Consider the following 24,515-nt stretch of genomic DNA (forward strand, 5'->3'; position numbering starts at 1 on the left):
TGAAAACTGTGCTTTATAGACTAAAAACCCCTGTGGAAGCATTAGGTTAGGGTGATTCTACATCTCCCCTGGCCAAGACTTCCCTTTAACAAATGTTCAAATGACTTAATATGCTTTTAATTATGAATCCAGGCAGTTAAAGGGATAAAATAAAAATTCTGTCATCATTTACTCACCCGCATGTAGTTCCAAACCCGTCTTCTGCTGAACAAAGGTATTTTGAAAAATGTGGGTGACTAAACAGTTGCTGAACCCCATTGACTTCCATGGAAAAAAATACTTTGAAAGTCAATTGTGATCAAGATGGGTTACCCACATTCTTGAAAATATATTTTGTGTGTGTGCGTTTAGCAGAAAGAGAGTATATAGATTTGGAACAATTTGAGTAAATGATGACATTTTTGGGGGGTGGGATGATGGGGTCATTTTAAGGCCTGTTTACACCAAGGGTGATAACTATATGTAGCTTTAATAATTATTCTAATTCAATGAGAACAGCAAAGTCCACAAAACTATAATGATAACGACACATTGGAACAATATAATTGGAATCACTTTTTTCCAGCTGATGAACGATAAAAGCATTGACAGCTAATCAGAATTCATAATGCTTTAATTAGTACGGGCCTTTAAATCAGCAGACAACATATCTGCGCATGCGCGTCTGTAATAAAAGTTATCGGTTGGCATGGACTCTATATCTTTATCGTTCTTGGTGTGAACGGCCCTTTAGGCTTGCCTTCTCCTTAAAGTAAAACCAGATGTTCCTCAAGTTCAACACACTTTACAGTGTGACCAATAAGTTAGTAACATTCAGTCCTGCTTCAAAAAGTGTAACAAAATAATAATAAAAAGATATATCGGGATTTGGAAGTGCTGAATTCAGTCTATTTAGCAAATATGTAACCAGGATATTCTTTAGAAATTAAATCGCTGAAACGTTAAAACTTAAAAATTCGCTAAATTACCAAAACGTAACTTTTTGGCTTTGTTATTATAATTATAACATGTCTATTATAATAGCCTAGTTATTTTAGGAAAATCAAACAACTAGCCTAATAAGTGAAAATGTTATTAGCCTACATCAAAAATGAGTTCTCCTATTGGAAAATTAGGCTAGCCTATAGATTCAAAATAAATAAGGTTAAAATGGCAAATAAAAGTGTATTAATTCAAGTTCAACATTCAAAAAAGTAAAAATTTGGAAATATCCTGTAGGCCTAGATGACCGATAGTTCAGTGGGATCTAATAGTTACTAACCTAATTATTTTTTCCTTTGTTATAGTTTCACGATAATGCATCTTATTTGTTACTTGCTTCATTTAATAAACTGTTATTTTTTAATGAATTTATCGGAAATATTTTGCCATAGTTTATGTGTACATTTAAGCTCACATAAACGGACTTGCAACAATTTGATTGGATCGTATCTGTTTATTTTTATGGTTGTCCAAGCAGATCTTCTGTCATGTGAACAAACATCGACAGCAAAATCCCACATGATCTCTCTGTAAACATGTTATCTGTGACTGTTGAGCAGAAATCCGCCATTGAATTGATGATACGCAAAGACAGTTCACTTCTGACATGCCTTTATTAAGCAGAAATGAATTTATAAAAATAGATGTGAGTGTATATGTGTATTAGACTAGGCCATTCATTATCATACAGACAAGAAAATGCAATGACATGGACAGTTTCATTTAATTTCCCCTCTAAAAATGTTGTTTTGCTATAACAAGAAAATATTCAAACAAAGTGCAGCCCATTTATAACAACAGCCTGACGCTAAATTTATTTGCACCAAAGAACAAGAAATCTACTGCAAATGTTGCAGAAATCCTCTGTGGTATTTCCACAGCTTCAGATCCCACTTTTCCATAATGGTGTGAAACATTCAGGTGTGTTTTTTTCCAGAACTTACTGCTGAGTGACTTCTTGAAGCTGCACATGAAGGATGAACAGATGAAAGTTATTTTTCTCTGGTTGTCTTTGTGTTTTTATGACTCTGAGAGTCCATGAACGGCGCTCAGACCCTCATGCTGCTGTTTGCTCAGAGGACCCTTTCTTTCTGCAGGAGCCAAAAGAGAGGAGTGTTTATGTAGCAAACAAGGTGTAAATGAGCCATTCAGCTGTTTGTAAAGGCTATACTTCCCTTACAACGTCACTGTGACCTACACTGTATTTGTTTGGGATACATTTAAGGTACAAACTGGCAGCTGTGGTACAATGGAAAGCCACAAATGTTATAAAAGTTCATTAAAATCGGCCTAAAATAATGACGTCAGAGTAACACAAGGAAACAATGCAATAAACATGAGCTAAATAAAATGCTAAATAAAACACTCCAATGCACAAAATAAGAATGACAAAAAAGAAGAACATTTTCATAAAATATAAACAAATATGATAGTTTTTGCAGGAAATTCGTTTCACCACAAGCGACTGCTTTTTACTTGGCTATGAAAAAGCTGCATTTTACAGTAAACTTATTGATTTTTATAGACTTGCTATGTAGGTATTTCACTTTTTATGTTTTACAGTTAAATACATGTATTTTTTAATATTGTATTATTCATATTACTGCATATGTGTGAGTTACAGATTATTTTTTGCAGCGTTTTTACATTCCTTTCCAGTTAAAATGTCTAAAATGTGTGTATGTTCATTGCAAGATACTTGCACACTGTATTCTACTAAACATTTTTATTATTATTTTATTTATTTCGTTTGTTCCTGTTTTCATGTAAATTAATGAGAGATAGTCTCACCTTCTCGGGGCGGGTTTTTGAAGGATATGGCGCTGTGCAGGTTAGGGCTCTGTATCATGGTCCCGGTGTTTGGGTGGGTGAGGCTCGCGCCCTGAGACTGCCAGTGCCCGTAGTTACCGGCGTGTCCACCGTAAACACCGTACTGATTAGTGGCGGAGTATGCGCACGCAGGAACATATCCCGATAAATTTGATGAACCCTAAACATTAAAAATAAAGTTTATTTTTATATTAGCAAAAAAAGAACGACCAATAATTATTGATAAAAAAAAACAGAAAATAATATTATGAGAAAATTAAATGCAATTAACAAACTAGTGATCATTTTTAAGAACTCTTAATAATAACGCATTATTCTATAAAATTTACAAGATCCAATTTGACAATTTAGAAAAGTAAATTATGAATGAAAAAAATTAAAGCAACATTTGCACAGCCCTCTCGAACACTTAAAAATAAACAGATTCTTTTTTGGAATCCATTATTCCATGAAGTTTGAACAACCATCAAACCGTATTAATGCACAAAACGTTCTTTACAGTCGACAAAGGTTCTTAAGATTATTCAAATGTTCTTTATACTAAAAAAAAAAGGGTGCTGAAAGATTCTTTGGGGAACCAAAAATGGTTCTTCTGAGAAAACACCCAAGGAACTTTTACTTTTAAGAACGGTTGTTTCTATTGTGAACGAAATTGGAAATTAAAATGTTCGCGTAAATTACGCGAAAAATAAATAAACCAATAGGCCTAAATTAAAAGTTCACCTGGGTGTACTTAATGTCACTTTCTATTGGGGGTTTGTCGATCCCGTTGACTCCGTGAACAGAAGGAAATGAAGGTCTGTTAACGCCCGTCCAGTCCTCCATTTTCGGCTGGTAACTCTCTGTCCCGGCAATAGCTGTAAAAATGAATGAAAATAAATCCTGTTTAAATAGTTGCAGCTGTTGCACAAAATCAACAACAAATAAAATAATGATTGATTATGATTTCAGGATGCGGTTTTATTGGAGTAAAACCTAAAATAAAGAACTGAACTTCAAATTGGCTCAGGCTGAAAATTATACGGGATTCTTATGCAAACAACACTGCTCACATTTAGAAACAGCAACACTACAAATGCATTATCAGACTATTGTGAGAGCGCTTGAATTTTTAGTTTATTAAATTAAATTAGTTTCAAACGTGAGCCTCAAATTCTGCTCAGCAGAATCTCACAGTGATGCCTGATGCCATAAGAAAACCTTTTCTTTTTATTCTCTGCAATCATGCTTTAAACACTGACATGAAGAACCTACAAAATATCATCAATAACGTTTAATCTCCAAACAGCAGAAGTAACACATCAGGTGTGCAGAAGCAATACAACATTAATAATCCAGATACAAAAAAGATTCTCCAAACAGCTCTTCATTCTCAATTTCTATATATGCAAACACGCTCTCATAATATTTTGCCAATATTGAAACTTTTGCATTGGATGACAAACTGCTAAAACATTAGAATTACAATAGCTGATAAATGAATGCTTTTTAATATTCCCATTAATCGCATAAAACCAGCACCACACACTTAAAAATAAAATAAAGGATCCAAAAGGAGGGTTTCACAGCGATGCCAGAAGAAACAGTTTTTTTGTCTCCCCAAAGAACCTTTCAATGAACGGTTCTTAAAAGAACCATTTTTTTCCACTGTGAAGAATCTTTCATGGAATGAAAAGGATGGTAAAAGTTCTTTGTGGAACCATTGATGCCAAAAAATAATCTATATTTTTAAGCGGCTACGCCATGATCTTGAAGGCCTATGGATAACCCAGAAGGTGTATTTACCTGCGTGGTCCATGTAAGCCCGTATTCCTAATATGTTGCTGACGGTGTGAACGGAGGGCCAGGCCCGGGACAGGCTGACAGACACAGCCGGAGGACTGCCGAGTTTGGAGCCGGTTGGAGACATGGCGTTCTGGTATGAATACGGATACACGGGATTATAGGAGATCTGCGGCGGAGACGGTTTGCTGTCGTACTGACTCGGCTGAGACAGGTTCCCAATCTTGTTTCTCAAAATGCGACTGATGGAGCTCACAGACGGCACGTTATATTTGTCGCACACTTCGTCGGCCAGCAGTCTGTCGCGTATTTCCCAAGCGAATATTCCAGGATCGCCCTGTTTATAATCCCGTATGCTCTTCACCACGTTTGGCGTCGTGACCCGGGGTTTACTCCCACCGATAGCACCGGGTAAAATGGAGCCGGTCTCGTTGTACCTGGCCAGAATTTTGCTCACACAGCCATGAGAGACCCGGAGTTGTCGGCTTATGTCGCAAGGCCTGATTCCGAGCTGCGCCAGTTCGACGATCCGGATCCGGATGGCGTTAGGAAGAGGCCGGCCATTGACAAACATCCCGCCGAGCTGATTCACCTCCCCGTACGTCTGATCTGCAAGAACCAATAACTGTGTATTCAACATAATCTAACGAATGCAGTGTACACTCTTAAAAATAAAGGTTCCAAAAGGGTGTTTTTCTTGCAATGATGCCATAGAAGAACCATTTTTGGTTCCCCAAAGAACCTTTCAGAGAACAGCTCCTGAAAGAAACATTTTGAAGAACATTTAAAAAAAAGTAAAGAACCTTCTTCGAACATTTTCTGCATTTGAAAGGATGCAATGGATTTTCAAGGTTCTTCATAGAACCATTGATGCCAATAAAGAACCTTTATTTTTAAGACTGTAGTTATACCATCATTTTAGTAACAGTTTTCTTGCACCATTGTGGCTGTTATGGAAATTAAATCATCGCTCAAAATAATAAAAAACAAAAAAACACGATTTAACAGAGAATCTTATAAAAATCTGTATTATTGTGAACAATTTTACTGAATGGTTTCTTTGAAATTCAAGGGGTTTTCTGGTGGTTCTTCTTTTGAAAATATCAATTGGGAAATGGGGAACAAAAATAGGGACTAGCTAATGGAAAATTCAGACAAAAATTGTAGATCTTAAAAACATCAATGCTTATTTTTATGAGTAAAAGCGCATGGTTGTAAAGTAATCGAGCTATCGAATATTTAGATGCCTAAAAATTTAATATATGATTTGTGCAATTTCTGCTCTATAAGCATCAAAAGACATAATGTTTACACAAAATATCCTACATAATTTGAATGGTGTAGGTGCATCAAAAAGGGCTTCTCGCAACGATACCAAAGAACTTTTTAGTGAACAGTTCTTGAATGTATTTTTTCCCTTAGAGTGTAGAACATTTGAAAAGTCTTAAGAACCTTTTTTCCCACTATAAAGAACCTTTTGTGGAACGTAAAGATTCCGTGGATGTTAAAGATTGTTTATCGATGCCAATAAGAACATTTTATTTTTATTCCTGTCTGAGAGGCGTCATTCTGACTAGTTATAACAGATCAAGAGGAACTTACCCATTTGCATCGTGATATTTCCCTACAGGGGTTTAACTGTGCTGCTGGAAGTCTCGTGCAGCACTGGAGGGGTCTCCCTGTGTCTCCAGTTAAGGACTGCCCTCTCCTTCGTTTTTACAGCTTTAGTGTCTGAGTTTAGGACTGAGAAGCTTTTTACAGTAATATTTAATCCACTTCAGAAAGTCTGGCTCGTGCGTTCAATTTGACGCGTCACGAGCATCAATCACCCTAGACAGCTCGTGACTCCGCCCCGTCCTCAGGATCTGCCCCATCACGGATATGCAGCTTCAAAATGTACTTTTCCTGCCATTTTAGGAGTGCCTTCATACGATAACATATCTGAAAATATGGTAGGCCTATATTCAAATGAATGGAAATGAAAGTGGGAATTTATTTTTAATAAGCCTATATATAGCTAACGCATGTATTTTTTTTCTAGCCTGTATAGTTTTTATCTTTTACGGTTGTCTTTAGGAGCCTAATGTAAATAAAGCGATGTGTTCAAATAGGCAGACAACGCGATTTTAATGTGAAACTCCAATTTGAGTATTATTAATTTATTATATAAAATTATTTATTAATTTCTTATAAAAAATATAATAGGCCTATATGATTGTATAAAATATAATCTAGAATAATTGTATAAAACAAAATTACATTCTAAAAGACCCACTAAAATGAGAACAATTTTAGTTGCTCAAGCATTTTAAAAGTGACAGAGAAAAAGTAAACACTTAGTGGCTCCAACTTTGCATCCTGCAGTTATAAGTTTTTCCACTGCTTTGAAATTACGAAAAAAGAAATAGCTAAACAATAAAACTGAATGCACATTGCAAATATTGTTATTAGTGTAACCTCAATGGATGAAAGCGAAGATATTATAAATGTTACTTACACTAAAAAGTGACTATGCATGAGCTATTACAGACGCAGTGGGAATTTGGTCTCAAATTTGAGAAAAAAGTATGACAGCACCGTCATCTTATGGTGAATTTAAGGAATTACAAGCAGCTAGTGAAACGTGCTCCAAAACACCATATGGCCTACTATATAACACGTAGTTTTATTGGGTGCATTTGTTTGCTTTTCGCACAAAATAATAAACTAATTGACATCCTACTGTAATTTATATTTTATTGATTAGAAATGTAAAAGTTGAATCACTACAGGGACAAAACATGGTCTATATAAAGGCCAATTTAAACATTCTAGGTCAATGGGATTTATTTATTTACATTTATTTGATTTATTGATTAATTGATCAACAATGAAACACAACGACTTAAGGAATTTTAAAAAGTTTGTTATCCAGTAGGTGGTGTGCTAACAAAAAAAAGTCGAACAAAACTTGAGGTTTTGTTTCCTCCTTTTTGGTGAAATAAAAAGAAAAAGGGAATAAGGAAACGTACAAACAGGTTTTCTGAAATCTTTATGTTATCACCCTTACCCTATACCAGGGCCCTAAAAATGTGGTTTTTCATAATTATTATTGTTATTCGTTTTTTACACTACACTGTAAAAAAAAAAAAAAAAAAAAAAAGTTGAGCCAACTTAAAATTTAAAAGCAACCAGCTTTTTGCAGATTTTTGAGTTCTCTCAACTTATTTTTGTAGGAGATTCTCAACGTTTTGTTGTATAAACTTAAAACAACGAGTTGAGAAAACTCACAAAGTTGCCTTAAAATTTTAAGTTGGCTCAACTTTTTTTTTTTTTACAGTGTATACTGTATGCCCGCTTTGCGCTTTAACTGTATGATGCTTTAGAAATATGAATGTAGCTACAAATACAGATGTCTTTTTCAGTGGCATATCAGAGTTTTCATATCAGGTTATTAGAGGTCTTATAGTGACTAGAACCACCTGTCTCCTAATTAACACAACCCTTGTAATTGAACCCATTAGTCGGTCGTACATACAAGACTGCACCGAAGGAGGGAGATAATGAGAAAAAAATATTGCATTCCATAAAAGTGTCAAAACAGAAAATAAAATACCTACTTGGAATAGTAATAGTATGCTGAAACCCTAAATGTGGTCAATTCCTGAGAAACCATGCACTTACATATTCTGATCACTTCAAAGACAATAACTAGAAATTACATTTCGAAATGCAAAGAGGAGTAGAATTACGATGGGTTAGAAAAATTAAAGTCACATACTTCTCTTGCATGCAACTGACTAACAGATATTATCACTGCATTGCATAACCAAAGTTAAATAGATGTCTTGATGCTAGCAACGTAGGACAGATTACTATCTAGACAATTTTATCAGAACATTACCAACAGCACATAAAATAATTAAAATAACATAACATATAATGAAAATAAAAGATAAAAACAGATAAAAAATCAAAGCTTTAAACATGTTGGATATATAGTTTACACATAGCCTACAATATAAAATTATTTTACATTTACAATCTGATGCCATAGAAGAATAGTTTATGTTCTTGTAATTCTTTAAAAAATCTTCTGTGTAACCAACAGTGAATCCCCGAATCCTATTGAAGCAGTCCTGCAGAAATTCTGCTATCATTATATTCAGTCACTAGATGGCGCTCTTACCCAAGACAACGTGACATGAAACGCATGCACACAAATTGTGTTTGTTTGTTTTTTACCCCATATTATGTTCTTGTCATTTTGACCCTGGATTTTCTTTTTCCAGAAAATGCTAGCTAATATTATCCCATTAAAACACCAAGGGTATTTGCCCCCTTTTTGGGGGATTTTCTACATTAGTGGTGTTTCCGTGCCAAAAATCTGCTTATGTATTTCCTTTTATGCTGTTTACCAAATATTACATGCAATATTTTTGTCAACTTGTTTTCTTTCAATTAGTACAGTTTTTTTTTCTGAGTGAACATGACAAAAATGATCCACAAATAATGCTTTTTCACTCTAAAACTGAGCTCAATAATGATACCTACGATCAATCAGTTCAAATAAACACAAAACCAGTGCGCATTTAAAGAAAAGTTTATAAAAAATATTGCATCCAGCTATTTCAGATGTTTAACTCTCATGCATTTCAGAGGACACTTGTTTCTTCATTTTACAACTTCCTTAAAACCTCCTTGAGATTTGTTTCATGTAGGCCTGGTTTTCTTGAGAGCTTGATCTGTGTAGCTTTCAAATCTTCAATCTCAACTGCACTATTCTACAACAAGGACGTCTTTTTGACCGCAGGAAATTACTCTCAAATATTTCGCTATGAATGTCTAATTTGGTTTTTATAAGACAGTCAAAGCTCCAAACATGAACTAATGCATCGTTCATTGAGACCAGCTGAATGCCATGACAACAAGGAGCGCGCTCACTTTTATTTGACCAGTTTGGGTGTATTGTGCGAGGGCGTCAATCAACCATTATTTCTGCGCCCCAAATAAATGCAAAACCTGATCTAGCACAAAAACTTCCAGAGGGAGCCTTTCATTGGTCTATTGTCCAGAGCTTAGCTGTTGGTTTGTAGATGTGTTTGCACAGTCCGACCACCCATGACGCACGCAGAGCCCACTGAACATTCACATCACATTTACTGTCAGAAAGAGATCCAGAGACACACAAATCATTTCAGATGATATAACCGATTAAATAACGAGATAAATTCAGATAGGCGTTCAGAGTTGCCCATAAAGCACAAAATACGGTTCTCTGCCCAAAATGATAACAATAAACTCTTTTAGACTTGGATGCACTCATACTCAATGTATTCTTATGCATAAAAATGATATGCATGCACATAGTTAGTCTTTGAAAACTGTTTTTATGCACCTAAAAATAGTTCTAATGAAAAAAAAAAACGAAATAAAACAAATCGCCAAAAAATAATTTAAAAACAAATTTAATAAAACAAAAAAGTGCAGATAAACCATTTATAAAATAGTGAGTGAATTTATTAATTTATTATTAATTTACCCCAAATTACTCCCTGCGTAACTTCTAAACTAAAACAAAATAATAGGTTTAACCATAAAACTCTGCAACTGATTTGGACTTAATTTGCAAAACGTTGTAATTGTAATGCATCTCGGTATAAAAAATAAATAAATATAATAAATGCATTGGGTTGTGATCATTCTAAAAGAAGTATGCAGTGAAGTATGTCGATTTAGCGCGCAGTGCTTCAGCCTTCAATGTCAAATATCTGAATGCATCATTAACGAAAAGCTTTTAAGCGCCACACTAAGTATCAATGACCTACAGCGTAGGCTATAGCATGAATTCTGAAGGAGGTCAGTAACAGGATTCTGCTCTTGTCGTCAAATATGGGTCGGTTTGCTTGATGAATTTGGCACTTGACTTAAGCTCTAAGCAAAATATTGACCCATAAGGTTTCCATAATTTGGCCACTTGTCATTTTAAACAACCCAATTTCGACGCCGGCAGCTCATCATCCCCAACATACAACGTATCCGACCAATCACGCGTTGTAAATGTAAAATGCTTGCATGCGTTTTTAAAGATAATTATAACGGAGGGTTTTCATTTGCGCCACGGACGCTTCTGATATGTAAATGAGTTTGGGTGCTTTCTCTCCCCCCTTTTTCGTGTTTTAGTCGTGTCTCCTCATCCCACTCCTGCATTTCTGATGTTCCGCTGATAGAAGCTCAACTCACTATTTCACACCCGCAGAAAGTGCTCCAGCACTTGACTCCAGAGATCCGCCCTCGATCATTTTGGACGCTTTTCGGTAGGTCCAGCACTCATCTACGACCTTAAATGGACCAGACTAATGGATTGGTTCGGTCAAGCACTGTAGCATCCGAGGAGCATTTGTGATCCGTGTGTGTGTGTGTGTGCGCGCGCGCTATCCAATTCGGCGGATCTTCATTTATAATTTAGCAGAACGCTCTTGGAGAGATTCACTCTCACGGTATATTGGTTTGGAAAATGTCCCTAAAGAATCCCAAGTCAGGATTCTCTGTCCGCGATATTTTAGACCTTCCGGACACGAGCGATGAAGGATCGGTGACTGAAGATACTGAGGATGAGGCGGATGAAGGGTTTTCTGGAAATCAGCAGCGCGCATCCTCTAGAGATGCGCTTTGGCTCGGCTCTCCATGTGGCCACAAATATCCATGTAAGTTTACGCGTTTTACTGATTTAATGAACACTTAAAGCTGGTGCTTTGTTATTTTAATATCTTTAAAAAACTTTTTTAAATATTCGAACCAAATAAAACAATAAGAATTGCAAAACATTCTATTCAATTCCAAAAAATGTTAATGGGTTTTACGCATTTACGCAATTACCCTCTTACAAATAAAGGATACTTACTAGCGTTGGTTCCATAAAGAAACTTAAACAACTAACATAACGTTTCTTTATAGAGGGAAAATATTCATTGAAACATTACTCACATTAAGAAAAACAGTTCTTTTAAGAATTGTAAAGGGGAAATATTGGTTACTGCATCGCTACGAAAACTCGATTTTGGAACCTTATTTTTAAGAGTGTATGATGATCTATATTATAAATGTTTTTCATTTCTGATGACTCTTATAGGTTATTACTTTAGCCTACATTAATAATGACAAATATACATTTAAAAATAATAATTATGTATTTTCAGCAGTGCCATCTGCATCTCAAGAGGATTTAACTCCAGAACTGTCCACGGATGAGTCTGTTGATCGGGACAGAGAGAGTTCAGAGGACTCGGGGAAAAAGCGCAAAAGGAGAATCCTGTTTTCAAAGACTCAAACGTTTGAACTGGAGAGACGCTTCAGGCAACAGAGATACTTATCCGCGCCTGAGAGAGAACATCTAGCTAAGGTCTTACAATTGACTCCAACGCAAGTGAAGATTTGGTTCCAGAACCATCGGTACAAAGTGAAAAGAGCCCGAGCTGAGAAAGGAACGGACCCATATCTGCTCTCTCCGCGCCGGGTTTCTATTCCCGTTCTGGTGAGGGACGGAAGACCGTGCCATGCTCTCAGTCCTCAGAACATCACGGCTACTGTTCCAGCAGCGGCACCATATAGTGCATTTAATATGAAGCAATTCCCTCAAATTCAACACTGTCACAACATCTGCTCCAGCGTCATGACACATCTGACATCTGCCAGTCATCTGGGCCACATGCAGCCTTGGTCCTGGTGAAGAGCTTCTTATGGAGAGTTTTTACGCAGCGGAACTTTCGCTTCACTAATTAGGCTGTATTTCTACAATGTGGACATATATTTTTTAAAATTGGTTTTATATGTTTTTTCCAAAGTTGGTTAATTTTATTTTCGATAAAACTGTAATGGCTAGTTAACTGTAGTTAACACTTAACTGTAAGTGTTGTTTGTAGATATATTTATGCTCAGCGCACTGATGAGTAAATTTAATTTACTCATCAGTTTACTCATCATAATGTATTCTACGGTCAAATGTGTTACTTTTCGTTACATTTAGCAAGATTACAAGTAGGTTACTGACAATTTGACAACGTTTAAGAAATGAATTCGTTTCAGAACATTTTCATCTGTTGTTTTTTGTTTTATTTGTATAGCCTACTGAAATTATTAATTATTCTGACTAACCGGTAATAAACTTTTTTTTTTTCTGAACATCGCGCAAAAGCGAGATAAGGGTTTTTTTTTTGTAGAAGATGTATGTGTGTGTGTGTGTCTGTGTGCATGTTTATGTGGTTTATGAGGACACAAATTTGTATAATGACATGGGTATGACAGAGGTATTACAATATGAAGGTGGTTTATGAGGACACTGCCTATGTCCCCGTAATTCAAAAGGCTTAAAAAACATACTAAATGGTGTTTTTTTGAAAATCTAAAAATGCACAAAGTCTCCTGTGAGGGCTAAGTTTAGGTGTAGGGTTGGTGTAGGGCAATAGCACACACAGTTTGTTCAGTATAAAAACCATTACGCCTATGGAGAGTCCCCATAAACCACAAAAACCAACATGTGTGTGTGTGTGTGTTTATAGCGTCCGTAAATAACCACGCGCGTCCTCGACATTATTTTGTGATTAAATCTGCTCTTTTTCTGCAACAGTTGGTTTGCGAGAAAAAATATTGACAATCTTTTAAAAGACTTTCTTATTTTATAACAGTAGAAAAAAATAAATAAATAATAGAACAATGTGCCGTATTTAATCATTCAAATTCCGGACTATCTTTCCGTCGCATATTGTCAGTATCAAAAATACTTTTTTCATTAAGATAGGCCTCCTTGCCCACACAATCGATTTTCAGGGCCACTTTTTTTTCTAAACACATAAAAGTTAACTGGAGTTGTTTTCTGGACGTTCTGTGTTTTCAGAACGGATTTAAGATGTTTCACAAACAATCCCCCTATACAGATATAAGCATATTAAACAAATAATGGGACAGAGTAGAAAATACTAAGAATAGATATAAAAAATTAAATAAAATAAAAATTATATATATATATATATATATATAAAAAAAAAAAAAAAAAAAAATATATATATATATATATATATATATATATATATATATTGTTATATATATTTGTTTAAATTTGGGGCATTTTTGTTAAACACTTTCGGTGGCACTGCGTGAATTTTTGCTGAGAACAAGTAGTCTAGTTGGTTTTATTGTGCCACAGGCAAAAAAAAAAAAGTAAAAGAACCTAAGAAACTGAGGTCACTAAAAGTCATTATAATCTATATAACTGCCGAGCTGAACGTGCCTATAACGAGACGCACGCGCACCGCATTCTCTTCAATGACCACTTGGTGGCAGCATTGTATTTCATAATGACTTAAACGAGAAACACTGCTATGCAGTTATTCGTGGTTCGGGCTTAGATATTGTAATGAGCAAGCATTAAAAATACAGAATCTGCTTTTCATTCAGTTGTAATTCAAACCAGACCTAATTAGTTTTTGTTCAGCTCTGGCTGACAGATAAATAAACTGCAAATAGGCCACACCATACTTCTCACATAAACTTATGTAGGCTAATCGTAAAATGCGTTCGATCATACAAAACTTTCAAAAGACGATTTTACAGCAAAAAGCTAAACAGAAATACAACCTAGCATATATATATATATTAAGTTATATTTATGGGTGTTTTCTGCCTTTATTGGGACAGGACAGCAGAGAGCTGACAGGAAAGCATTGCTGGGAGAGAGAGGTGGGCGGGATCGAGATGGGATTCGAACTCGAGTCGCCATGAGCGCAGTTGCATGTCTGCTCACTAACCACGAGGCTTTTGGTGCCGACAACCCAGCATATATTAAAAGATAACTCCACTAAGAAGTCCACATGTTTGTTTAAACTGTAGAAGAACTGATAGTGGACTGCACTGTCTTGCTTTTGGTAATAAAAGACAGATTCACAAATAACCTTCCTGATTTATCTCAACTGTAAATAAATACACATGAACTAGACATACAACTATACTCATAAATACACATGAACTAGACATACAACTGTACTCATAAATACACAACTTGTCCTTTGAAAATCATATTTCCCATGTTACAAAAACAGCATTCTTCCATCTTAGAAACATTGCCAAGCTTTGAAACATGCTACCTGTTTCTGATGCAGAAAAGCTAGTTCATGCATTCATGACCTCGAGACTGGACTATTGTAATGCACTGCTAGCTGGTTGTCCTGCATCTTCAATAAACAAGCTACAGATAGTCCAAAATGCAGCGGCTAGAGTTCTTACCAGGTCAAGAAAATATGATCATATTACCCCAATTTTACAGTCTCTGCACTGGCTACCTATTCAGTTCCGTATCATTTACAAAATATTATTACTTGCCTATAAGGCCCTAAATGGTTTAGCTCCTGCGTACCTAACTCGTCTTCTACCACGCTACAATCCAACCCGCTCTCTAAGGTCGCAAAACTCTGGACTTTTGGTAATACCTAGGATAGCAAAGTCCACTAAAGGAGGTAGAGCTTTTTCACATTTGGCTCCCAAACTCTGGAATAGCCTTCCTGGTAGCGTTCGGGGTTCAGACACGCTCTCTCTGTTTAAATCTAGATTAAAGACACATCTCTTTAGCCAAGCATTCACATAATGCATTTTATAATCTTGTACTGCAGTTATATCTGATCAAATGTACATTATTATTATTCTTTAGCTTGGGTTGAACAAATCATTTTTGCTTAGATGGAACAGCAGCTACGCTAATTATGTCTCTATTTGTTTCTAACATCCCATGGTAACTAGGAATTACAGAAGCTTCAGTCTGGAGCCAAGCCTTAAATGATCTGAGATGACCGAACACCTGAGAAAAGATAATGCCAACCCCTCAGAGGACCTTTTTATTTAAACGTTCAAGTAGGCCTACTCAGATTTTAAAGTTGATATATCATGATATCTCAAACCTGACCTTGACTCAGTTGATCTCTTCATGAAAACCATGTTTTTAATCTTGATCATTTTCACCTTGCCCTCACAAACAACTGTCCATTGGATTCCTCATTTACTTTTGTATTTATTTTTAAAGAGCTCAATGTTTTACAATTATGGGGAGGATATGACGTATAAAGCTGCTTTGAAAGTGAATGGAAGGCTGAACATTCTAAACGTTCTATTTTCTTTGGCCTGGAGGTGGCGACATTCCAAAACTGTTTCGTGTTCATATAGTCATCCAAAACGAGAAGAAACGTGTAAATGTACGCTTTGAAACTTTAAATCACTTTACTACATCCAAAAATCCGTTCATGTGTGTAGAAGACTCTCTTGTGTCTTAAAATTGGTCTTATTAGTTGCTGCTTAATCACATGCTTTAATCCTTTTGAATCCATGGAAACTTTTCATTGCACAGACGATTTTTGTTTATTAATTTATTCTTCACACTAAGAAAAAAAAGGTTCTTCAAAGAACTGTTCACTGAACGGTTGTTTGGGCAATCAAAAAAGAAAAAGAAAAAACCTTGTAAACTCAGATCTCACTTGATGTTTTGGCTGGTGCCTCTTCCTGAGTCATGTGTTTTGAAGTGATGGCAGTGGGAGAGATGTTGTGATTCTGCTGATCCAGAACTTCTTTTTGTGTGGTTGTGTTTGCTGAACCTGAACGTCTCCACGTAAAGTCAGATGTCATTTGGTTGTGTGTGGATGTACCTGAGTGCTCTGAGCTTTCTCGAGGGCTCTTCTGTAGACAAACATCTTCACGATCTGCTTACTTCAGCAAATATCAAGGAAGAAGCAAATGTCAGTTCATCCTGACGTCCTTCATTGCAGTGGAGTGTTGACACAGATGCATAAATAGGCATAAAACAACCATTTCCAGCAAAAACTGACATGAAAATATGACCAATGACGTACAAATGCTTTGTAATTAACAGAGAGTAATGAAGTGAAATAAATGTTTGCTATCTATCTATCTATCTATCTATCTATCTATCTATCTATCTATCTATCTATCTATCTATCTATCTATCTATCTATCTATCTATCTATCTATCTATCTGTCTGTCTGTCTGTCTGTCTGTCTGTCTGTCTGTCTGTCTGTCTCTGTCTGTCTGTGTCTGTCTGTCTGTCTGTCTGTGTCTGTCTGTCTGTCTGTCTGTCTGTGTCTGTCTGTCTGTCTGTCTATCATCGCCATGTAGCCTACATTATAATTCATTGGCATATAATATTGACAAAACATACTGTATATTATTTAATTAATCTATCATTATGTATGTCATCGTTTCCTGTAGTTCTCCTGTAGACCCAGCCATGACCAATCTTCAATGCTCTTACTGAGGGAAGGAGGTTGTTGCCCAAAATCTCGTGATACATGGCCCCATCCATCCTCCCCTCAATACGGTGCAGTCGTCCTGCATGTCCCCTTTGCAGAAAAGCACCCCCAAAGCATGACGTTTCCACCCCCATGCTGCACGTTTGGGATGGTGTTCTTGGGATTGTACTAATTCTTCTTCTTCCTCCAAACACGGCGAGTGGAGTTAATACCAAAAAGTTATATTTTGGTCTCATCTGACCACATGAGCTTCTCCCATGCCTCCTCTGGATCATCCAGATGGTCTTTGGCAAACTTCAGACGGGCCTGGACATGTGCTGGCTTGAGCGGCGGGACCTTGTGCGTGCTGCAGGATTTTAATCCATGGCGGTGTAGTGTGTTACTAATGGTAACCGTTGAGAACGTGGTCCCAGCTCTCTTCAGGTCATTGACCAGGTCCTCTCGTGTAGTTCTAGGCTGATCCTTTATTAGCATATAATATTGCCAAAACATAATATTTAGCTACTCCAAATGAGGACATACAATAGACTTTTACTCTTTTTTTATATATAAAGCTAATTATAATTACAACATTAAACCAAACAAAACACATCCTTAACAGCAAACTTAAATAATAATAATATTACCGTTTTTCTCAGTCACTTTGGTGCATTTCTCACATCACTATTTACATTTGCACAACAGTTAATGCATTTCTCAAAACAATTAGTACAAACTACAAAACCTAGTTGATAACCTGCGAAAGCGTGTCACTTGCTCAAGATGTATAGCTCATTCCTCAAAAGCAAGTATTCATGTCAATGAAAGTGTCAGTGTCATTAAGATGAAAAGTCCTGACACCATTGTTTATGAACAAGATAGTCAAATGGCTTTATCATGTTTTCATTATGACAGTTTACTCTGTAAATGCTTTCCAATGCAAAAAAGTCAGAGCTTGGTGACACTTCCTGAAAATGCTCAAGACAGCACTATATACTATTTGCACAGCCATTTGAAAACTACAGTAAAGTTAGACATTACTGTATTTAGTGAGGTATCTGAGTACAAGACACTGAATATGTATGTTTCACATTTTTACTGCATATGCTCTTTGCAATTCTAATTTGTTCACAGCATTGTGCAAAAGAATAAATACACCCTTATTTACAACAAACATAAACTCCCTTTGGGTAGAGCGGTGCACAACTGTAAACAATATTGCAGTACATATTGGAACTGAACATACATAGTACTGTAAATCATTCATGCACATCCAGATGTTCCTCTCTGTCTGGCCACATAGTTTCATCTACATCACAGCGAATATCATCTCTTGCAATGCAGCGAGGAAAGTATCTCCTCGAGTGGCGAATCCACCCTCTGCAGGACTCTGCTGTGATGTCATCACATGCTGCATCCATGGCCACTAGCAGGGCCATTTGGGTATGTGGATGCCGGTCATATACCTTCCACCTCCAGGAAGAGAAAAATTCCTCTATTGGATTTAGGATAGGGGGGGAGATATTCCACCAGCATCCTATCATGTGCTGCAAACCACTGTCTGACGACATCTGAGTGGTGAAAACACACATTATCCCAAACAACAACATGCTTATTCAGATGGTCTCCAATTAGACCCCACTCATTCTCAGGGATTATGTCCCTGTAAAGAGTGTCTAAAAAAGTCAGCAGATGTTGTGTGTTGTATGGACCAAGACGGGGTATATGGGTGAGGACGCCGTTTTCTGAGATGGCTGCACACATAGTAATATTCCCTCCTCGTTGGCCTGGGACATCAATGGTTGCTCTCTGTCCAATGCGATTCCTTCCACGTCTTCTACCTTTTGCCAGATTGAAACCCGCCTCATCAAGGTATATGAATGTGTGCAGTGGTTCCCTGGCCTCCAGCTCCAGTACACGCTTTATTACAGAAGAGGGAGCGAGAAAAACTATAACAACTTTTCCTGTGTAACAATGCATTTTGGACAACATATTGTACAGTATGCACTGTGAATACACATACACAGAACTGTCATGTAAGTGTAGTGCATGACTACACAAAGTAAACAGTTTACAGCACTGAACATTAGAGTATGCATAGAACACATACATGTTTTACCTGTACATACTGGTGACGGATCTTCTTCACTCTGTCGCTGTTCCGTTCAAATGGCACATTGTACAATCGTGTCATGTGCATTTCATTTCTCCTGAGCACTCTGTCAGTTGTAGCGATTGAAGCAGATTCAATATTCCCAAAGATGTTGTCATCCTCTATAACAGCACTTTGTATCTCTCTCAACCTTATGGCATTGTTTGCAATCACCATTGCACCATTGCACCATTCCACCTCTGCAAGGTTGTCTTGCAATCCTATGTGGTGCAGAGTAAAATTACAGTAAATATGTCAAATCTTTACTGTAACACTACTGTACACTACAATACACTAAATCTGTGATGTAGTAAAGCTGTAAGTCTAAATGTAAAAAGTGACAAGTTCTTGTCCCACTGCAAGCTTCATGTATGACACAATGACAGTAGTGCAGTGCAGATTGTTTGGTGCTGAATTACTGTCCATTTATACACACCTGTTCTCCTGACGAAATGTTTGAATAATTGAATTTACAATGGTTCTCCCAACATTTGGCTGCACCCTTCGACCAGCCTCAGCCATTGTGAGGCCGTGATTAACAACATGATCCACAATTGTAGCCCTGATTTCATCAGGAATCCGCCTATGTACTTGGCCTCTTCTTCCCCTTCCCCTGTTTTGTCCCCTTCCCCTTCCCCTTCCTCCCCGCACCCTCACCCCTCTTCCACGAGGCTGACCTTCCATTTATGTGTCACAATATTGTAGAAATGGTACACACTATATCCTGCTTGGTTCATATATGCTTGTGAAGTGCGGGTTTACGGGATTCAGCTTGTAGAGAAGTGGCTTATCATTGGTTGCAACTAATGTTTCACACACCCCTTCTCATCAGTGAAAGCTGAGGTTCACCTGAGAGAAATTGTTCAATTTAGGAGACATTTTCAGGAAAAAAAACAGTTAAATTTTTTTATAAAATTTGCTTGACAGATTTTGACAACTAGTTGTATGTAATGACTCAAGCAATGAAATGAGGACTATTAGTTTTATATGGAATGACTATTCAGCATTCACAAGTATAGTTCATTTTGACTGACATGACATAAGCAAATGATAATATTATAAAACAGCAGAGAGTTGTATGAAAGCAATTGATGCATGTCCAAAAGCATTTGCAATTTGTTGGAAGGAATGAGAAACTGCTACTATGATGTGCACAAATGACTAAATGTTGTGGAGGTTGAACTAACTGTTGTGCAAATGTAAATAGTGATGTGAGAAATGCACCAAAGCGACTGAGAAAAACTGTAATAATAATAAAAAACTCTGTCCAGGGACTGGTTTGATGGAGTGATGTGGGTCAGCTGTGGGGATGCCAGGTGGTCTGAACCAAGTTTTTAAAGTGGGTCGCCTCTTCAAATGCTGCAGGAGCTCAGCTGCCTGGCCTCCTGCTCATCTCATTTAAACCAGAGAGAGAGAAAGAGAGAGCCTGAGAGATTTGCTGCTTTAGGTAAGGGGGAAGAGGAAGGACAAAGAGAGGGAGAGAAGGTGGGTAGGTATGTGAGAAAGAACTGATGGAAAGCTCAGCTGAAGAGGGGGAGGAGATTAGAGGTCAGATGTGAATTCAACAGAGAACATGGCCTAGAAACCCATACGTTTTGTTTTGGATATATTTGGACTGGGAAAAAATGTTTACTTAGATTCATTTGTAAGATATGTATACAATATATGTCTTATATATTATACATTATATTGAGATATTGCTTTTATTGTGGAATTTCTTCTTTGATACACTTTAAGACATTGCAGGTTGGATAATATTGTGTAAAATTTGCATCAAAGCTTTTATCCAAGTTGCTAGTGACCTTGTTTTATAATGAAAATTAAAAGGCATATTTTTATGGCAGATTAAAAAAATATATACATATAAGCCTACGACTATAAATTGCACAACAGCCTTAATAGCGCAATTCACTTTGATGTATAATACAATTATTTTACTTGAAAAACACATTATACTGGCAACAGTGTGCATGGGAGAAATAAAATCAAAGGGTTAAAAATCGAATTATCACATATCACACTTACCACACATAAATTGATTACCACAATCACAGATTCTTTATTCAAGCAATAATATATTTAAATCAGTACAGTTTTCTTTTATACAAAATCATGGAAAATGTCGATATAGTGTCTATGGTTTAGTGTTTCGATGTGCTTCTCGCACAGCAAGGTTTCATGAAATCTTCATTTATAATTTACGTGATAGAAGCTTAAATTAAAAGGGGCAACAATCACAATTTGTCGTGACTGAAAGCTATATGATTATTCAAAAACAACATATTATTTATTGTTTGATTAAAGCATGATTTAGCCATAAACATTCGATTGTCTATACCCTGAATAAAATCTAAATAGCCTAAAGTCTTTAATATCTATGGACAGAAGTCTTGTTTATTTGACATGGGTGTTAGTGTTTTTCCTGACACGTTATAGTGGATATTGTGCATTTTTAATAAAAACAATCAGCCTTTTTAAAGATGATATTGGCGATATCGAAATACATCCCTCTGTTGACTATATTAAACAAACTTCATTCATAAAGCTTTATATAAATTGTACACATTAAAGCATATATTATATAATTCTAAATATGAGTCTATGGCATGTTTTTTAGATTTAAGATGTATAATAAACGCAATAAACATGCACTGTGCACACGCACGAGCAAAGAATACATTTGGAGTTCTGTAGCAAAACATCCATAAGGAACTGTATAAATTACAGCAGTTAAGGTCATGAAATCCTACATTTAACTTCCTAAAGTTTTACGGTCTTTAAACTTCCTTATGCTTTACTTTTTGCAAAGACACGCAGAAAATAACCTACATTTAATGTGAAACAACAACCTTTTGTTCGCGACAAAATAAATAAATACATTTAAAACATCGAAAACTTTCAATTCGCCTCTTTCCCAAACTGCAAGGCAATGATAAGGTTAATTCCTCTATTGGCATATTTTGTTCCCCCATCATTTAATAGTAGAAAACATAAGTTTCAAAAGATTGTGTCCCATTTTCATTTCGTTAGATTTTTATTTGAAAGCATTTATGCCATGCACTCCATCTTTATTATTATTATTTATTTTAAATAACAAACATGTTAACGTAAATGATGACGAATAGTCCTTTAGAAATAATGTACCATATTTTGTCTTTTTAGAATGTTTGAAGATAGTATAAAATCGATTCTAAGCACCGAGCTCAGGCCTACAACTCAGTTCGAGTCTTTATTAGGTCAAACAAATCTGTTCGTAAAGAAACATGTTTATTAAAACAGTTCCAAAGGCTAATGATTTTATTAACATTCATTCAAGCCTTAGCTCATTTGAAATCACCGCAGGGAATTCTCCTTAACTTACACATTTATAAACGCGATTCTATTCAAATGCAATGGGAAAACTGGGTTTGCACACTGCCTGAGGCTTTCTGTCTAACTATTAGCATCATTTCAGTCCTTCAATAACATTAATTGCGGGAGGCAGCAGAAGAAAGGCTGTTTAAGTGCTCTGTCACTTGCGTTGGACCTTTCACCTCATCACAGGCTGGAATGCGTCCTCAAGAGCGCCACGGTGCCACATGTACACCTGGAGATTCACCGTGCACAAGACTCTGGAGGATAAAATAAAGGCCATTACACAAAGAAAAGTCGTTGTTTTCTGATTTCCGATTTGGACCTCTCAGCCACAAATATTTAACAGCTGATTCACGATTTCATTACGCGCAGAAAATAAACCTTTAATATAGGCTAAAGGTGTTTTTGAGACGACAAAAGTCATGGTTTACATCTTTTAAAATGCTAAATCTAATATCCACCATTAACAAACGAAAATAACAGAGTAGGCAATAAATTCACGCGAGGTTGTTTGTTCTCGTCGTATTTTACGCAAACAATTAAAACAGTTCTTTGTTGCTTTGCAAGTTCTGTTAAATTGCACAAATCCAGTTTATGTCTGACGTTAAACGCACCTAAAATGAAGTCCTTTCAGGTCTGAGTGTGTTTAAAAATGTAGATAACCCGTTTTATTTATTTACATCATTGCATGAGCTGCGCGCCACGCGCATCTGACCTTTCCAAATGTTTCATGACATTATATGGAAATCATGCAACTGTTTCAGGACTTGTATTTGTGGTGGCTTTTTAAACATGCTTTATTTTGCATTCCCACAGTTGTGGTTGAATAAATAAAATATTATCTTTTCTGAATCTCATTTCTTTAATTGTGCGCGTTTACACGGTCAAATAAACATCGGGAGTATTCGTTCGTTAACAAAACAACAACAACAACAACAACAAAAACCGCACAATCCTCTTCCATGTGGACTCATTTGAATCACAAAACGTGCCGATGTTAAGATCTTATCAAACAAAAACAGATGATCAGATTTAAATGATCACGAAGGGATTCTAATAAACAAAATTCTGCCCCGCTGCTGGGAAGCATCCAGCAAAACATGCTTTGCTTTGTGTTTTCGTCCAGACCATTTCTTATTTCACTATTCAACTATAAACAAGCACATATTGATTGATTACCTGCTGTATTTGTGAGCTTTCATTTCGAACCTCTGCTTTTGACTCCTGACAAATCCAAGGCAATGAATGCAGGAATTATACGAATATTCACTCTTTAGAAAGTTTTTCCTTCGCTTTTTTAGTTGCAGGTTGCTCTCTGCGGACTGTGGAGCTCGAAACACACGGCTGTTTTGTGGTTGTTGGCCATGCCCTCTGACTTCATATTCTACAGGGTTAAAGGGTCCTCAATTTGCATACTGAAAAATCCCACAATTCTAGCTATAAACTTTAAATTGGCTGTTGCATCATGATCTTGTAAAAAAAACAAAAAAACAAATACAAAAACGCGTGAATACTTTACTAAACCACATTTATGTGTTTTGAGAACCGTTTTATAACGTTTAAAATGATTTCATACTTAAATTGAAACTAGGATTTATTTCGTTTAGAGTTGTTTTCTAGGTTGAAGAAGAACACTGAATTATAGTTGTGGTTTGGTGCCGTCATTTCAAACCAAATAAATATGTCATCCTTGTGATTTTAGCATAAACTATCATCACAAGTGAAATTGTCCAACCTGAGCGTCCGATTCTGACGCACTGCGTATCAAACCGAGCTCTCAAGTTCGTCTAAAAAGAAATCTCCGATGTTTGGAGGAGAATTCGCCACTTATCATAATGCGAAAGCTTAGATAGATTGATGTAAAAAAGAGATGACGCCACTTGGGAGCTCAAAATGATACAAATTTGCGAGCGGAGCCGTTCTGATGGCATTCTTTGCGTATCTTTTGCTTCTTGAGTATTTTCTTCAATTACTAGGATGTCAATGGCTCGTTTGGCTCGTCGCTCCGCCCCCCGTGTTTGTCGTAAACCTGCGGTCTGACGGGAATAAGGCAGAAATAAGAGCGTCCAGGACTCGCCTCTTTCTCCAGGACGCACACTCGGACCTCGGAGAACGCGGTTACGCACGGCGGACACTTGGCGTCTGGCGGCAG

At 36.6% G+C, this 24,515-nt stretch overlaps 2 protein-coding genes across 3 annotated transcripts; one reads left to right on the top strand and one right to left on the bottom strand.

Annotated features, from left to right (window-relative positions):
• Positions 1 to 1,418: 1,418 nt before the first annotated feature.
• pax1b (paired box 1b) lies at positions 1,419 to 6,420 on the bottom strand. 2 transcript variants are annotated; one of them, XM_079433757.1, is made up of 5 exons: positions 6,196 to 6,420; positions 4,597 to 5,202; positions 3,535 to 3,668; positions 2,773 to 2,971; positions 1,419 to 2,072 (listed from the first exon to the last, which is right to left on the bottom strand). In XM_079433757.1, exons 1-5 carry the CDS (start codon positions 6,203 to 6,205, stop codon positions 2,002 to 2,004), a joined length of 1,020 nt encoding a protein of 339 aa, XP_079289883.1. In that variant the 5' UTR covers positions 6,206 to 6,420; the 3' UTR covers positions 1,419 to 2,001. The 2 variants fall into 2 exon arrangements, with proteins under 2 accessions (XP_079289883.1, XP_079289882.1); XM_079433756.1 differs by having other exon boundaries at positions 4,597 to 5,352; positions 6,196 to 6,380.
• A 4,669-nt stretch (positions 6,421 to 11,089) lies between these two features.
• Positions 11,090 to 12,301, top strand: LOC306880620 (homeobox protein Nkx-2.2a-like; the record flags this gene model as incomplete). The annotated part of the gene is made up of 2 exons (XM_079434253.1): positions 11,090 to 11,279; positions 11,775 to 12,301. 2 exons carry the CDS (start codon positions 11,090 to 11,092, stop codon positions 12,299 to 12,301), a joined length of 717 nt encoding a protein of 238 aa, XP_079290379.1.
• Between the last annotated feature and the right edge of the window lie 12,214 nt (positions 12,302 to 24,515).

This window comes from Barbus barbus, assembly GCF_936440315.1.
Source record: "Barbus barbus genome assembly, chromosome: 14".
NCBI classification, from domain to species: Eukaryota; Metazoa; Chordata; class Actinopteri; order Cypriniformes; family Cyprinidae; genus Barbus; species Barbus barbus.